The 16614-nt window shown below is 42.6% G+C and overlaps 1 protein-coding gene across 3 annotated transcripts in view; it reads left to right on the top strand.

The window, feature by feature from the left end:
- Positions 1 to 676: 676 nt before the first annotated feature.
- fhod3b (formin homology 2 domain containing 3b) overlaps positions 677 to 16614 on the top strand; it is a 94481-nt gene continuing 78543 nt past the window's right edge. For all 3 annotated transcript variants that reach the window (XM_037075446.1, XM_037075445.1, XM_037075444.1), the window contains exons 1-3: positions 677 to 1287; positions 8365 to 8471; positions 15548 to 15612. In XM_037075446.1, the coding sequence (XP_036931341.1) occupies positions 697 to 1287; positions 8365 to 8471; positions 15548 to 15612 (763 nt within the window). In that variant the 5' untranslated portion in view covers positions 677 to 696. The remainder of the gene's footprint in view (positions 1288 to 8364; positions 8472 to 15547; positions 15613 to 16614) is intronic.

The raw sequence follows: 16614 nt of genomic DNA, 5'->3' as shown, positions 1-16614 counted from the left end.
TTTTTACCTTCATGTGTAATTATTTTTACTCAGCTGTGAAAAGATAAAATTAACAAATGCTTTCAGTGTACACATTTTTTATGCATCAGTGTTATTTGGGCTCAGTTTGACCCCAGGCTGTTTTAGAAATATGGACATTTAAGACTGTTATGTTATGGCTGATATTGTAGTCACTATTATACATTAGATTTTAATTAAAGGTCTATCTAGGGAGTTAAAACAGATACATCAAGCGCCTGACAGTGTGTAATTGCATTCATTTTCATCATTTTTCAGACAGAAGAGAGTTAATGTCAGCAAATCCTTACAATGTTTTTGATAAAAATGTTCAACTTATCATTCACAGGTGGGTTTACAAAAATAAATGTAATGACGACGTGCTTCTGACCTTTAGAAATAGTCATTTGGCAAGAACATTTCTTAACTCACTTGGCTCATCTCGTGGCCTTCATCAGCACTGCTTATCTGTCATACATCAGGTATACTTAACAATTCATACTCTGACTATGTTTTATAGTGCTTTTATGGCGCTATCTATAATCTTATCTCGCTGGAGTTTCAAACAACATTGACTGGTATTTGCGCATTGAATGACTGAGTCACTGCCGGCATCGGTGCAGTGCTAATTTTTTTTTTTTTTTTTTTTTTTGCGCACTTCTCGTGTCCGCCGCTGGAGGCCACCATTGCGCCTGTAATATGAGCTGTGTCGGCCGGCTGAGGTCTGGCTGCTGCATCCCCCTGGCAGAGTTTGCGCTTGAGGAGGGAGCCGCTTCCCATCGCTCACACAGACCAGGCGCCAAGTGTAGCAGTCCCGTCCGCAGTCTGCCTCATCACCTCAAACGGCCGCAATGCCCTTGGATACCGCCGCCGCGCTCTGACGAACCCCATCTCTCAGCGAGGCACCCTGGATCTTTACTTCTGGACTGTTGTGCGCACTGTCCCGACTCCTCTGCGCTGCGTGAAGCGAATGGAGAAGGTCCAAGGATAACAGAGGGTGCAGGATTGTGCTACTGCAGGAGACCTGCCGGTAGTTCGCTGCCCGGGGGGGCTGCCTGTCTGTCAGAGGCTGTGCTGTCGCATCCACCTATTCCATTCTCTCAAATCGCCTTGCATGGATACATCATGGCTACGTTTGTATGCAGGGTACAGTTCTTAGATGATACTGATCCATTCAACAGCACCAATTTCCCCGAGCCCACCAGACCACCTCTGTACACTTTCAGGGAAGATATTCCTCTCATCAATCAGATTGCTGGAGTCCACAGGCTGCTGAAAGCCCCACAGAAGGTATGCAGTGGATTTATTTATTTATTTGTTTTTATCTCGTGATTAGCTTTTTGTTTATTTATTTTTTAACCTAATGGTTCGTTGATTGTGCCAGTGACCTGAAGCAGTTTGCTGATCTGTGATTCTGATGAGGCATCAACACGCATGCATCCCAAAACAGTTGTATCATGCACACTGTGTCAGTAAGATAGGCTTATAACATGACTTCATGGAGTATTTGGTGGCTTTAGGTGATGTTGGAGTGGATCAGACAACCATTATTTGGGTGAGGGGAGGCGGGCATCTGTTAATGTTTACCTCACAACAGTAATCCCCTTCAGTTCAACCTGCCTCTTTCTATTCACTATCTGGACGTGGGGAGATCTATCAGCTGTGGGACAGTTATTTTGTGCAAGAGAAAAGACACAGATGATGAAAATTCAATGCAATGGTGGTCTACCCAAGATTTTATTAATGATTATCTGTCTGTGTTGAGCTATTTAATCTTCCCTCAACCTTCAGTAAGGCATTGACCATGCAGTACGAAATGTAAGGGTTTCATGGAAAAGGAGTCTACTTTCCTTTTGTGGTATCATTCATTGGCAGGCTTGACGTCCATGTAGGAAACCACTTTTGCTATTGTCACTACAAACCCTCAATTAGATTAGGTGGGGTCAAATGGCCAGTTGGTCAGTTGTTGAGGGATGGGAGAGGGTAATTCCCCACCCGGATTGTCCTAGATCCGGGGATTTGATTTTCCAACCATCTGATCTCAGCCCAACAACTTCTGGAGGCATTTGTATCCAGACATAACATATTTTTTCATCATTTTCTAAATTGACATTTTACTGTTTTTTTTTTTTCTTTTCTCTCTCTCTCTCTCTCTCTCTCTCTCTCTCTCTCTCTCTCTCTCTCTCTCTCTGCATATTATGCATTGTGTTGTACCTCTACATTGCTATGTTTGGTCAGCTGCATCATGTTGGTTTTCATTTCTTCCCTAACTGTTTGAGGAGGTGAAACACTGCTCATTTTTTTGGTTGCCAGAGTTTTCCTTCCCAAAATCAGCAACTTCACAGCTAGTTTAAAGCAGCGCAAAAAGCCCTGAATGTTCAATTTTAGTATGGTGTAATTGTCTTGTTTAAGTTTCCCTTAGAAGTAAAATGACAAATAATGTATGCCCATTTTCTATTTTATCTTTGAGAGGGCTGTGAGAGGTACATCTCTTGATAAATGCCTGTTTCTGCCCTCTGATTAGATTATGGTATCAAAACCCATAAAAAAAAAAGCCTCATCTACTGACCTTTAAATTCAAAAGAATAGCATCTGAGGTCGAGTCTTTTATTGAGCATTCATCTCAGTCTGGTTGGGAAGTCGTGTAAATAGGAAGTTAATTAGGGTCTTTTTTCATTCTGTCAGATCAGTGGTGCTCCATCTTGTTTGCGTAGAGCTGGTAAGATAAGTCACGGAAGCCTCAGGATGCTGTGGATCACCACAAGCCTGGCTCTCATTTGGCAGCCCACTCAGTCTGACCAGCAGGATGGGATGGGAACGCTTTCCATCGCTTGAGAGTGGAGAGGGAAGCGGGCGGAATTAAAAACACAAACAAAGAGCTGATGTACTTTGCACAGTCGACTGGTCTCAGTTTAGCAGCAGGCCGGCTGGACCGCAAACTAGACAGAGAAGGGAGTACCAGCGGTAGGCCCGGCAGCGCCTGGTTTGTGAGAATTGGTCACATTGGTGGTTAGCAGTAACTTGAAGGAGCAGCCCTTGTGCTTTTCATAAAAAAAAAAAAAAAGAAAGAATAACAATCAGGTGGATGCCACCATATTTAAGCAGTGAGTTCCCAGATTCACAAGCTCAACTGAGGAGATGCGACTTTGGTGTGACCCTGTAAATACCTTTGACAACAAACCTGTTGTCTTTGAGCTGTCTCTCCGGTGCGCTGCAACCTGGTATAAATAGAACGCTGCTAACACATGGTGCCGAGGGAGTCAAAACAGCTTGCATATGCTGTCTCTGGGCTGTTCCTGTCAGTTTCAGTCCGCAGTCTCAAGTGTGGAGATCTGTGCATGTGTTTGTGTGGTTGTTGTTTGTTGGGCCGAGTCGCACATGGGATGGCACCTTGGGCACGCTGCTGTACAGAGTCAAACCTCAGTTAGGAGTAACTGTTTAGTGAGGTTCCAACATCAAAAGCCATTATGACCAGGATTTATGTCTTAAAGCAATGAGGATTCAAACCACAAGGGCTTCTTGTGTGGCAACAACAGCTTCATCGGGACAGCAGACACACTTGGAAGCTGGAAAAAGCATGCTGCCATGTGTCATGCAGCGTGTAACGTATTGTCAGGGCAGAGGCACCGGATATTCTGAAGGCTGAACTCTAAAGTTTAAGAGACCAATATTCATCGAAACCATGTTTATCGCCGTAGCATCTCATCTGTAAACAAGCTTTTCTGTGGGTGTTAAAGCAGCATTATGTGGAAATTGGCATTTTATGCAATTTGGTTCCCCAACAGTTTTAGAGTGCCACGCCAGTGTTGTGAATGCCATCCCCAGGTCTGTAACAATTTGTCAGAGGTAATGTAGGTGCTAGCTACAAACAAAACTCATTACATCATAACAGTGTTAAGTAAACAAATATGTGATGCCGTGATCTCACCCTCTCACTGAAGTTATCTAGTGCAGAAGTGATCATGACAGAGACACATTCACCTGATTACAAGACACTGTAGCATCAGAATGATTTTGGAACTGTTACTTTACGGTAAAAATGTTTTACAATGTTGCTTTATGTAAGACTGGTCATCACCTGACTCAGCCTTTTGATTTTTATGAATAATAAACTGTCCTTGTCAGATGGCAAAGCGAAACCTGCGGGTAACACAAATCAATAGATCAACAGTCCTTCACATGCCTCCTTCTCTGTCAGTGTTTTGTAGTTTGTGGCCTGGTGGCCTCGAGGCCTGGCATCTGATTGCAAAGCAGAATTCAAGGGAGGGAAAATGTGGCTGAGCCTTGGAGAATGGACTCTCACTTTACGAATTTCAATTTTTGGGCCGGTTGTTTTCCTGCATTTTATTCCCCCAAAGAAATTACAGAGTCCCATAATGAGAAGTTATGTTAAATGCTGTAAAATACAGGTTCCTCCTCCATGCCTGTCAAAGCTCCTTTGAATTCTTTTACACATTGTTATGCAGAGTTGAGGTTTTGCCGCTCTCTGCATTTTGAAAAAGTTGTCTTAGCTCCTCTCAGAAGAATGCAGCATCCGTGGACGGACTCATCCTTATGAATGTCTGACAGAAACTTGAGATTACTATTGTGGTTTCTCCTTCATCCATCAAGTGTGTTTTAATGCCTTTTAAATCACTTGCCTTTGGAGGGAGACCACAAATACCATCCTCACCTTTATCAAACAAACCTTAATTCTTTAAAGTGGCTTACTGTAATTCCTCTTGTTTGATTTAGAGTACGTGGAGTTTACAGACAGAAATGTGTCAGACGTGCTAACACGAGGTCAGCGTTTGCACAGAACTATGTAAAAGACGACACCTGAATGTTTTTCTTCAGCTGTTGATTTCCGAATGTGCCGAGTATATGCTCATCTCATTCCAGAAGACTTTCCTCCGTGGAATACAAAGACATCTGGAGTGAGATAGCAGTTTTTAATTGGAAATTGCATGGTGTTTATTTTTAGTCCTTTCTGCCTGCCTTAACTGCCTCCCTGGTCAGTGGACCACAGAATGGAGGTTAAAGGGAGAGGCCAGACCTCAGTGTGTGAGCAGAGCACTTGTGGTTGCCTCTCTGGACTTGGCCATCGCAGGGCCACCGTGGGTTCAAGTCCTGGGCGGGGGACGGCTAAGGAAGTCTCTGCTGTTGATAATCTGGGTGCACTGTTCCTGGATTAAGGGCCATTTAAGTGCATCAACCTAGCATGGTTATACTCAGCAAGGCCAGTAAACAGTAATCCGGGTTGATTATATAATGAGAACCTAAAGTGACACCAGTTATGTGTGAATATATATGTTTGAGTAGATGGATACAAATGAGGACTGATTAATAGCAGACTTGAGGAGCTCACTTGGACTTTTCTGCTTTTTCGCTTTTGGTCTGCGAGTCAAAACCTTGTGTGGGGAAATGCATTTCTCAGTCCCACAGTTGGCTAATTACTGGTTTCTGCTGCGAATTCAGACCAATGTTTTGTCTATTTCAGGTCGTGATACAGAGCGTAAAGCTGAAAGAGAACAAACAGTTTTTCCTTCTCTTTTATCCCACTCACAAACTTCAGCAATACTTAAAGTATAATTTAGGAACTGCAAAATGTAAAATGAAAATACCCCCAAAAAAACACACTGAACTGTAATAGTAAATCTGATTTTCAATCATAAATTGACAGCATTTACATCCAGTTCATGATGGCTTTTATGTGTGCAAACTATCTTGAGGTATATTTACATTTTCTGGTTGGTGACGCAGCAACACTATCTGTTTTTTATTTGAATGAAGACACTTTTAGATTATTTAATTGACAAGAGATCATTGGCAGGTCAGGTACATTGCCAATATTATCGATCAACACCAAAGATACATGTATGACCACATGAAAACAGATCAAAATCCATTATTTATGATAACCACTCTTTACTCTAAGTGCCACAGTGAATATTTTGTGATGCAGACATTAGGGAGATGCCTGGTGGGTATAGACATTCAAGTTTTCCTTGGTTTGCTTCAGTATCTCGCCGATTATGAAGGGCCCAGCCACTGGTCATCTTATATGATTTAGTGTCTTCTCCGTCATGCTACGTTTCGTATTACTGTCACACCCATTATTTTTAAAGGCACGTCAGTCCATAGGCATAAAAATAGAGGGCCTTACTTTGGCCCTTATTCCTGGATTTCCGGTCTGTCCAGATCTGTCTTATAATCTAGGGAAGCGCTTTCTTCCCTCCTCTGCATGTGTACAGTAAAGCTTTGTTTGTTTCTCTTTTCACTGTCTACCTGCCCCCCCCTCTCTACACCTCCCTGTACACCAACAGCAATCTCACCAAGACTTGTTGCTGTCTTAAAACAATAGGATATCCAGATCGACTAAACCTTTCAGCGTATGTTTTTCGTCCCTGCGCTTTGCCTCATCTCTTTTGTCAAAATGAAGATGTGCGGCCCTGTAATTTCTTTACGACTATTATATTACCAATAATCTTTTGGTTTACCATGCATGGAAAGCAAACAAGGCAGCTCAGAGTCACAGACAGAGAGAGAGAAAGAGGGTACAAGAAAGAGTGCCAGCTACCCTAACCAACCACATTTTTTTTTTGTTTCAGTTCTCAAATATGACACAGTCCCTGAGTGCTGTAGTGCAGTAATACAAACAGAGTGGCCTGAGAGATCTAAGCCATCATAGCTGTAATGTCTTTCCCAGCCTTTTTCCTTCACGTTCAATTAAGTTACTGTCATATGTCAGAGGAAATTGAACTGGCAATAACCGGTCTGATATAAAAAACACATGGTTCTGCATGTTACATACATGTTTACATGTGTTTCTCTTCTTTTAAGAGGACACAAGTCTTGCTGGTTGCTTGCTTAAGATGTATAAATAGTAAGGTATGCGAGTGTATCATAGCGTTTTCTACTTTACAAAGTGCTCAGTGTAGGCAAACAAGAGAAGACAGATACACTGAGCTCACTGTATTTGTTGGGTGTACGGTGTGTTGTTGTTGTTTTAGACACCCTGACTGTTGATGGAGCAGAGCAGCACCACTCTCTTCACTTAAGCCACACGTTTGCCCTCCTGTAATGGTGTTTGTTTTCCTGTTGTCTGCTTCACTGTCGGAGCCGCTGTCCTGTGGAGCTGACAGGCTCCCAATATAAATAGGTTAATATCTCCAATTTGGAGGTCAACCAGCCAAGAGAACAGACACACTCATTCTTCATCTCCGCGACCGCAGTCATCTGATGACAGCCAGTCAAGACCAGACAAATCATACCTCCCCTGCAAAATCATCTCGAGATGACGATAGTTTATCAGACAGGGGCGTGCAGAGAGATAAAAGGCACCAGACTGCCAAACTGCTCCAAATCCGCAAAGCCTTCTCTCCAACCTTGCCCTGTCTGCCACTGTAGAGCGCTGACAGGAGCTGATAAAATAACTGTCTGAGGTCCACTGTAAAGAGCCATAACTGATCATTTTTTTCTCACACGGCAAACTTGAGCAATATTGTTGTTGCACGGTGTGATTTGAATAATAAAAGTCTTACCACATCGTGATTAATAATCCTGTGCTTATGGACTTTGCTTGAAGCGTAGATATTCAACACAGTCATTCTTCATTTTCACAGATGCAGCGAACCGACCTCTCGGGAGCTCTGTGCCATTTTCAGTCAAAATTAAACTACCAAATGGTTTTCCCTGTTTGCGAGGGTTGACTTTGCCTAATTTTGATGTCATCCTTGCTGATAACTCTTCGCAACACAATATAAAAGACAGCCTGAAATGAATGAATGAGAAAAATAATTGTATTTGGATGCGCCATGCATTACCACTTGGCATTACCAAACATACGATCTATGAGATGGAGCTGTGGATCCATGGGCCATGCATTTAAAGATGAAGCCCCAGCTAGCCGTTAACTAGCCTCCGATTAATTGGTGTCAATTTGGTGGCGATTGCAGGGTTAGCTAACATGGTATACAGATGCAGTTTGTACATTAAAAGCGTGTTTGAAATAATTAGGTTCATTTCTTTATTCAATGGGCATAGGCTGTTCAATATTTGGGGTCTATGTTAGCAGTGTATCTGATATCTATTATAGCAGAAGCTGTGTATGCACACTTCCATATTTGTTCATTTATTGCAAGTCCTCATATCCTGCAGATCTACATGGTCATTTTTGTACAAAAAATGTTGAAATCTTCAAGTCAACCTGGTCTATAGCTTTTTCAGACGATATGTGTGTTCGGATCACATCAGATAGGAGCTGTATTTGATACAGAAGGCATTTGGTTCCCAGTATCATTCTTTACAAATGTCAAGTGTTAATGGCATGATCTTGAAAGGACTGATGACAAATCAGTGCTTTACTGTGTCGTCTTCTCTGTCTAGGCTGATGACTGTGCCCTTCAGCTGTCCCACAATGGAAGCTACCTGGACCTGGAGTCCACCCTGGCAGAACAGAAAGATGAACTGGAGGGATTTCAGGAGGAAGGAGGGTAAGATGACAATCACTTTTGTGCCCATCTTTGCTCATAGCTTTTCCTGCATTATCACCGAACTTCAGAAGCAAACACTGGCACACAGGGAACATGCTGAAATGAAAAACATTCTGTGCACTGCACTTAAACATGGAAATACATTTAGGTGCCTCCATAAAACATTGGTCATATATTCTTTGCACTTCAAAAGGTGCAGCTGGGATTTGTGCCAGAGCAGATTGAAAACACAAGAGTGACTGGCACTGCCTAGCAGGTTGATAATGTATGTTGCTTGCCAGGCTTTGATTGTCCAGGAATAGATTGTTGTGGTCAAATTAGCTGCTACGAACCAGAAATAAAAATGTCTCATTCGAGAGTAACTGACATTTTGATTACAACAATCTGTCTTTTAAAAACCCTCAACATATTTCAGTGAGACGTAATCAGTACAGTGCGATTAGTGTGTTTCAAGAGAGAGACACATACAAATTCAGGCGAGATAAGAGGGAAAAGATGCAGTTTTTAAATCCCTGGTCATGGGGGAACGTATCAATATCCTGCTTGCCTAATTTGATTCTATTATAGTGATTTGAATCATAATGATACCCATTTCGTTCCAGGATGAATTAGTGAAATAATCCCTTTTTCCGGACCTCAGCTGATGGAGCTCCCCTGCTCAAAAAAAGCTGCTCGCAGGAGGGGGTTGGGTCTGTCGAAGAGCTGAGGGGACGGCGCTTCACCACCACCGGAGGGACTCTCAGTTTCAGACGTCTTTCAGCACTTTGGGATTCTAGAGGAAAAATGCGTTTAAATTGAATATCAGTATTAATGCCTCTGTGAATAAGTGGCTAAATATCTCAACAATCTCACTGGTTCAGGATATGTAATTTTGTTAGCAGATAATTTTTTGGGTACAGTATGAAAGTTATATGTTTTATCAGTTCAGTGGTGGTATTACTGCCCTCCTTGGTGACAGACTAAATGTCTCAGAGTTTCCATGGCATGCATCCATTCATGTCCCTTAAAATACCTGGCTGAGAAGCGGCAGTGATGTCATCTAAACCACTTATGAGGTGTAGTAATGTGTAATCACCCTCATCTCTATTGAATGTTACCTCAGTGCTCTCATTAGAGGTGGCAAAACTACAATTGTGCACCCGCCATCGCACAACCCTCGGCTTCTAATTTAGTAGCCGAACTGTTCAGTGAGGTTTCGTCTTGACACAACTCTGAGACCTGGATGAAGAAGGGGTTTAAAATTGTGTTAGTTTCATTTCTGTCTCAAACAAGTTCTTTGGCCAGTTACTTTATTGACTCCATATGGTTTTTCATGTACTGTGGAGTATGTTGATATATCATCAAATGCCGCCCACTTTAGATGATCACAAACCGAAGGTTGGCATGAGAGTTCCTGGTCGGCTGGACCACAAACATGTATGGATTTATTTGTCTAACTTGGAATTCATAAGCTGCTCTCTAGCGCTGTGTTTCTATTGGACGTCGAGCGGGCTGTCCTTTCCCAGTTTCATCTGAAATCGTTAGGAGCTTATGGGAGGCTATTGAGAGCTGTGAGGTTAAAGTGGTCCACTTCTTCTCTCGTCGAAGGCCGAGTCTGCCAGGGCCCGCGTAATGCCAGCTGGCAGGGGCTGGTATGGATGTGTGTCATTAAACCCACACAGTGTTGTCTGAGGAGGCTGGGGGTTGAAGGTGGTTAGCCAATTATTTCGTAAAAATAGGGCAGTTCTGCTCGCTGGCTCTTTATGGCGCTGATGTGCCCGTGATTACATCCCCCACTGCTCAGTGTTGTTGATTTGATGATTACTGAGCTAATAAAAGGTCTGACGAGGCATTTCACCTTTACCTGTTCCATTTGTTCACCCTCCTCTTAATGCACAAGATCTGTTGACAGCAATCTGTAACTATGCAAGAATTTGGGTTTCCCAGTTTTTTTTGTTTTTTTCCTACTTTTACAAGTTGATGTCAAAGTAACACCACTAACTCCAGCTAACAAGCACAGTTGTGCTTTCATTATGTTTTTTTGCTTGAAACCCAGCCACCTACCTTTTGGAATGAGACTGACTATATTCATACACTGCCTGAGTTCCTGAACTCCCCTGATCATCGGCCATTGGATCCATCTGTAATTGATATTAATGACAGGTTACATTCCTGAGGCGCCTGTGTCATACCTAGTGTCTTTACAAACAGATTAAAGTATGATCCTCTGACAGAGTGCTCCAGAGCCAGGAGATATCCATGTCATGGGAGCTTAAGGGCCATAATCACTTCCACACCGTGTTTGAAGCTCAGCTATAGGAGATTGTGACTCATAAATCCCCTGACCCATCTCTAATACAGTCTCACTTCAAGTTATAAAGTGACCATATAGCCCAGACATGTGCTGAGACATATCTGTACAGTTTTAGGTAGGCATTTAGGTTTGTAGCTGTGATAGATTGATTGACCCCCTTACACACAATTTCCTGCATTTGTAGCCTTGAGCTGAGGTGAGGATGGGGGACACAGTTCGGATCAGATGGCCTGACATGTGCTCACAGACATTTATAGCCTTTGGATATTTTTGTGGATTACGTGGATTGAAGAGTGGGCTCGTTGTAGCATTTTAATAGAAAAAAATGCATTGAACTCTTGTGTGGACTTATATTTAGAGCTGCCCCCCACTAAAGATTTCCCCGGTCGACTAGTACCGGTAGTAGTTTGTTCACGTTATTAGTCAACTAGTTGTCTTATTCTTTGATTCTGAATGTGTCGAACAACCAGCAAGGAGACTGGAGATTTTGCTGATGTATTTAAACACAGTGTCGCACGGGAAACAAAAGCAAGTACTCGCAGACTTTTGGAATTTGTATACCGCAAATGAACTTGCTACTAACTCGCTCCTCTGCAGCTTCAGGCCTTTCTGCCTCAACCTGTCTCCCTTGTCCCCGTTGTCAAAGTCCTCGTTGGAGCTGCCGAGATGTTAAATCATCCTGATAACAGTTAATACTATATTCCCCGTAATCAAACTGCGGTTGAGCCCATTTCTGTTGGCTGCTTGCCTGGCTACAGTTCTAGTCCATGTTACAGGAGGTTCCCATGTTACTTTTGTTCAGGCCCTAACGACAAGGTGTAGCATCCTAATGGACTGTGAGGTTTTTTTTGTGTGTGTGTGTGTGGGGGGGTCTTTTCTGCGACTAATAAAGACTTGGTCAGCTAAGACACTTCCTATTGACTAACGGTTTAGTTGACTATTGGTGGGCAGTCTTACAAACATGTGACATTGATGGGCAGATGATTAGTTAAGTTGAAAGTCTTCAAGGCCATGTTCCCTGGCTCGTCTTTAGAAGATGACATGAAGCGCTGTTATTGACTGCATTGATTCAGCATGTGAACTGTGCAGCTGAGATACAGCACAGAAACTTTTTAGCATTTCACTGCCCTGCTGCATATTAAGCACATCTGAAAGCCAACAACTTTTGTGCTGAATGTGCCTTTCTTGGCTTTATTGAGTGATCTTGATGTGTTGGACATCCAGTTAGAAACCAGGCAACGAAATCCAACTGCTCTTGTTCTCCAGGCCTCAGCTTTTTTCAGAGTTTCTCATCGTATCCTTTCATCTCTCTCAGGACAGCTCTGCTTTCATTATTTTCATTTTTTTCTCACCCACTTGGACATTGTTTCGCAGACGCTCGCAAGCACACAGAAGATTTTCATTTGAGGAGAAAAGGCATATTTGAAAAGAACCAGAGGAATTGTCAAACACGGTGCAGCTTAAACTTCAAGGAGGGAAATACAACACCGGTTGTCCCTTCTGTGTTTGCAGAGAGGTTTATTGGTATTATTAACAGAATAGAACAGCTTGGTGATTGTTCAGTGTGTGCATGTGGTTATGTGTGTATAAGAGACCTGGTCGATGCTCAGTGAAGCAGCCCCTCTGACAGAAATGAGCCTTGTAGATGGTCTCTTAGCTCGTTCCCCCCCCCCATCTACTCAGGCACTGCGGGTCCCTCCGTAGACCTCTGTAGATGCAGGGGGTGTTCACCAAGAAGTGCTGACTCAGTAGAGCTCTGTGGGGCCTTCTTGTCTGGTATTAATTGGTCTTCGAGGAGAAGCGCTGGCTTTACTGTATCCCAAGTATGTGTGTTCACTTTCTGCGGGTACACATTTTGTGCTGTTTCATAAACAGTGCCAGTAATGCTCCCCTAGATAAAGCCAGAGAGCATGGAGCTGGCAGGCATCCATTGGTCCAGTTGCTGCTGCTCTGGGTATTAGGATTAAGACCGCGCTTTATGAGGGTGCTCTACAACAGAGCAGTGAGGAGAGAATGGGGCTGTAACTAAAGATTAATCTGCCCATTATATTCATAATTAATCATTTAGTCTGTAAAATGTCAAAAAGTTGTGAAAAATGCTTATCACAATTTCCCAGAGCCCAATATGATGTCTTTAAATGACATCTTTTGTCCAACCAACAGTCTAAAACCCCCAAACTCAACCTGTGCTGTCAAAAATGACAAAGAAAAGAAGAAAATCCTACATTTGCAGAGCTGGAACCAGCACAAATGTTTGACAGATTTGCTTAAAAATTGATAAATTGACTAATTGTTGCTGCCTCATAAGAGAATGAAGGAAAAATGAGAAGAAAACAGTGTGAGGTATCAACTTGGAAGATTTAGTTGTCGCGTTTCTGCAGCTGCATTCTGTTTTATAACATTAAATATTCAAAGTGATGATGATGAATATCAGATTTATGCTATTAAGTGAAAGATATACAGTGTGCTGCTTCTTTTCAAGTACAGAAAGAATAAAATAGACATATGTTTCCAGTTTATCTTTTATAAAGTCATCTTATTTTGACCAGTGCCTTGGGTAATGGTCAGGAAGTAAAATGTAAGTAAAAAGTATTTGTTTTGGGCAGCGGTCACATTTATTCATTTCATGAGATTATTAGAAATAGACATGGTTATTCAAATGGAAGCAACAAAGGTTTTTCGGGAGCATGATGTTGCACATGATGAATCAGAGTTAATAGGAGCTTGGCTTCAGTTGATTATACAGTACCACCACTGGAAGAAACCAGAACATCCTGGCACGTTAAAACGTTTGACCAAAGAGGACCAGGGAATTCAGAAGGTATTATATCCCAACTTGTAGCCAATTTGTTGTTTGGCTCACAGTCTTTATAGTTATGATTATTTCTATAACTTTTGGCTCCACCCTTTACAGGCCTGCAGCACTGTCTGTGGGAGTGTCCACAATTTTCATGTTTAATTGGTGGTGGGGGGGGGGTCTGAAAACCTCACTTATATTCCATGCACATTTGTTTAATTTGATAATGAGCACGTTGGCCTGTGTAGCTTCAGGTCTTGGTTAAGCACAGGGATACTGTTGCAGCCAGGCGGAGAGAAAGCAGACGTTCGTGACAAAACGGCTCTGGTTACTCGTTTGCCTCAACAGCATCGCAGAGGATTACGTTCCTGTTTGCCGTCTCATCTCGCCAGTTAAGGTCCATGTTGACAGATGTTGCTCCTGCGTCGCCTCTGCTTGTTGCTGGATATTATATTTGATAACAGTGAGCATATGTAGACGTCCGTTGCCATGTAATCTGGCTGTGTGCATGTCAGTGTCTGTTTGTCTGAATGTGTGGAGCAATATGATCTGCCTTCTGTGCTGATGGACTTTTTCTCTCTCTGTCAGACCCACTGCTGCCTGATTGTCACAAACAGCAACAGTCTGCTGTTGGTGCTGTGCCAATCCGAACAATCACAAAGCCTTTGTGCAGGCGGCATAAAAGCCCATTTGTCAGAGAGCCGACCGAGGGGGGGGGGGGGTTGTTGAGCAACTCTACCTGCTGTGCTCTTGTCTACAGTTGTGTCTAATGGGTTTGTTTGTATGCCTCTTCAGCCCAGTTGGGAGGTTAAAGGCACAATCTGCATGTGCACTGAAGGCCTCAAGTTTCCACATCTTACCTGTGTACGCTAAATGTTGGACAAGAATTGGCTCTCAGACTATCTATGATGTCGCAAATAATGCTCGTAAGCCGCCTCTATAAATCGGATTTCCAATGAGCACAGAGAAAATTTGACACTTTTAGCAGTGAATGTGAAAACAGCCTTTTACAGTCAAACTCTACTACTTTGCATCATTCTACACAGTGAAGCTCAAACATTCAACTGTAAGAACAATGCAGCAAGTTTGTATTAAATCCACAGCTGAAGTTCAGTGTTAAATCCCGTCAGAATAACATTGGTTAAGCCTACAGGCCAACAACTGTAAAAGGAAATTAGTTGATCCTTTGACGATTTAAATCCTCAGTTGTGAGAATTGAGCTTGAGGCTGACTGCCACAGACAGGGTAGAGAAGCTGGGAAATACTGAATAGATAGATAGACTGACACGTTGTTGGTTTTGACACTATAAGAAGAAAAACAATAATGAATGCCTGCCTTATAGCTTTAAAAGGCGCATTTTTGGTCAAACTCTGTACGTAAGTAAGGGAGTGGGCCTCTAAGTAGTCAGATTATCCTTTGTGTGATGACAAACTACACCGCTCTCACATTCGCTTTCACAATTGAATAGAAATGGGGCGCATTGTTGTTGTCTTTGTTTTGGATTGTCATTCAGACATTGTAATCAGTTGACAGGATAGTGATAGGGTCTTGGCATATCTCCATTAACACAGGGGGTGGAGTTGACCTCTGAGCTACTCCTATCCTTCATTTTTACCTTCAGAGTCCTTTCCTCTCTCCCCTGTTGTGTTCACGCTGCAAATATTGAAAGATTTGGATAAGACTGAACGGTATCATTTGTTAAGAAAGTTTTCAGCTTGAAGATTTTGCACAGTGGCGCTTCAGATATATTTTCTTGTCAGCGCTTGCCTGGCCCCGGCATATTGATGGCTGCCGCAGATTCAGACAGACGTTTTGTTTCTTTATCTTGATACAGTTGTGTGTAAACCCTACCCCATATACACACTGTCAAAAGCACATGCGCACACACACACACACACACATACACACAAATTTAAATAATCATGCATGGCTTACTGTCCAACTAACATTTCTTTTTCTCTCTATTTGTCTTTTTCGCTTCACAGGAGAGGCAAGAAACACGGCATCATTCTTCGGACGCAGCTGTCCGTCAGAGTCCATGCCTGCATCGGTGAGTAATAAACTGTGCAGTAATCTAAACATCTACATTTGTCACCTCTCACTTTGTGTTGGTCAGCCTGCCTTCCTCAGTCTATATCGCCAGTGAGGTACGAACTTTAATTACCTCCATTAGCAGTGGATTATTTTATTGAGGTCCTTGTTGAACTTGCACAGTGGCAGTTTTTGGGAAACAGCCTAGGATCTTAATTTGAGCGAGAAATAATAGCATTTCAGCGGCACTGTGAAAAGCAGAACACTGGCACGGTGGAAAGGCTGAGAACATTTTATGTTTCTGGAGTTACTGTGTTCTGTCACTTTGTTTTATTGGGCCTCCTGGTGTCTTTGAGTAATGTGAGGGAAACTAGCACAAAGAGCTGAGTGAAAACATATGCAAACATGCATGCACGTGGCACGCGTGCAAACACACACTCATACGATGAGCTTATCAGAGGTTGGCTTCTGATTAATCTGAGGATGCTAACTACAATGTAGGGTTTGGCTGAAATTCCCATTTGAGGCGTACTTTTCCTGCGTCTCTCTGACTGTTTTAATAGGTGTTAATTGTTTTGCTACCTCGTTTAACTCATGTATAATGCGAGAAATGAGTACACAAGCCGGCAGTTAAGTAATTTGCCAGTGACTTTGTGAGCGAAGATCACTGCGGTTGTCAATAGCAGAATGTGGAGGAGCACACAGACTCGCACAAAGACACACGGTGCCTCATCAAGTGTAAAAATAACCCGATGCCTGGAAAAGCTATTAGGCTGTAAGTTGTCAGAATTTGGTCGTTCTGTTCTCTTGTGCAGTAGAGGTAAACCACAGACCCAGAAATCTTTCATTTTAGTGAAGTCACTAAGCTCTGAGAACTATCTCTTGATAGTCGGCCCTGGTTATTTATTCTACCTGCTGATGCATGATGTGTTATGCAAAGGTTAGCTCACTAAACCATTGGGCACAGACAGCATTTGCTTGTTACTAATGAGGTCTAGTTTGCACATGTTAATTACAAATA

Source organism: Acanthopagrus latus, chromosome 17, assembly GCF_904848185.1.
Source record: "Acanthopagrus latus isolate v.2019 chromosome 17, fAcaLat1.1, whole genome shotgun sequence".
In the NCBI taxonomy this organism is placed as follows: domain Eukaryota; kingdom Metazoa; phylum Chordata; class Actinopteri; order Spariformes; family Sparidae; genus Acanthopagrus; species Acanthopagrus latus.
The sequence above is the reverse complement of the archived record's forward strand: the minus strand, read 5'-3'. Positions and strand labels throughout refer to the sequence as shown.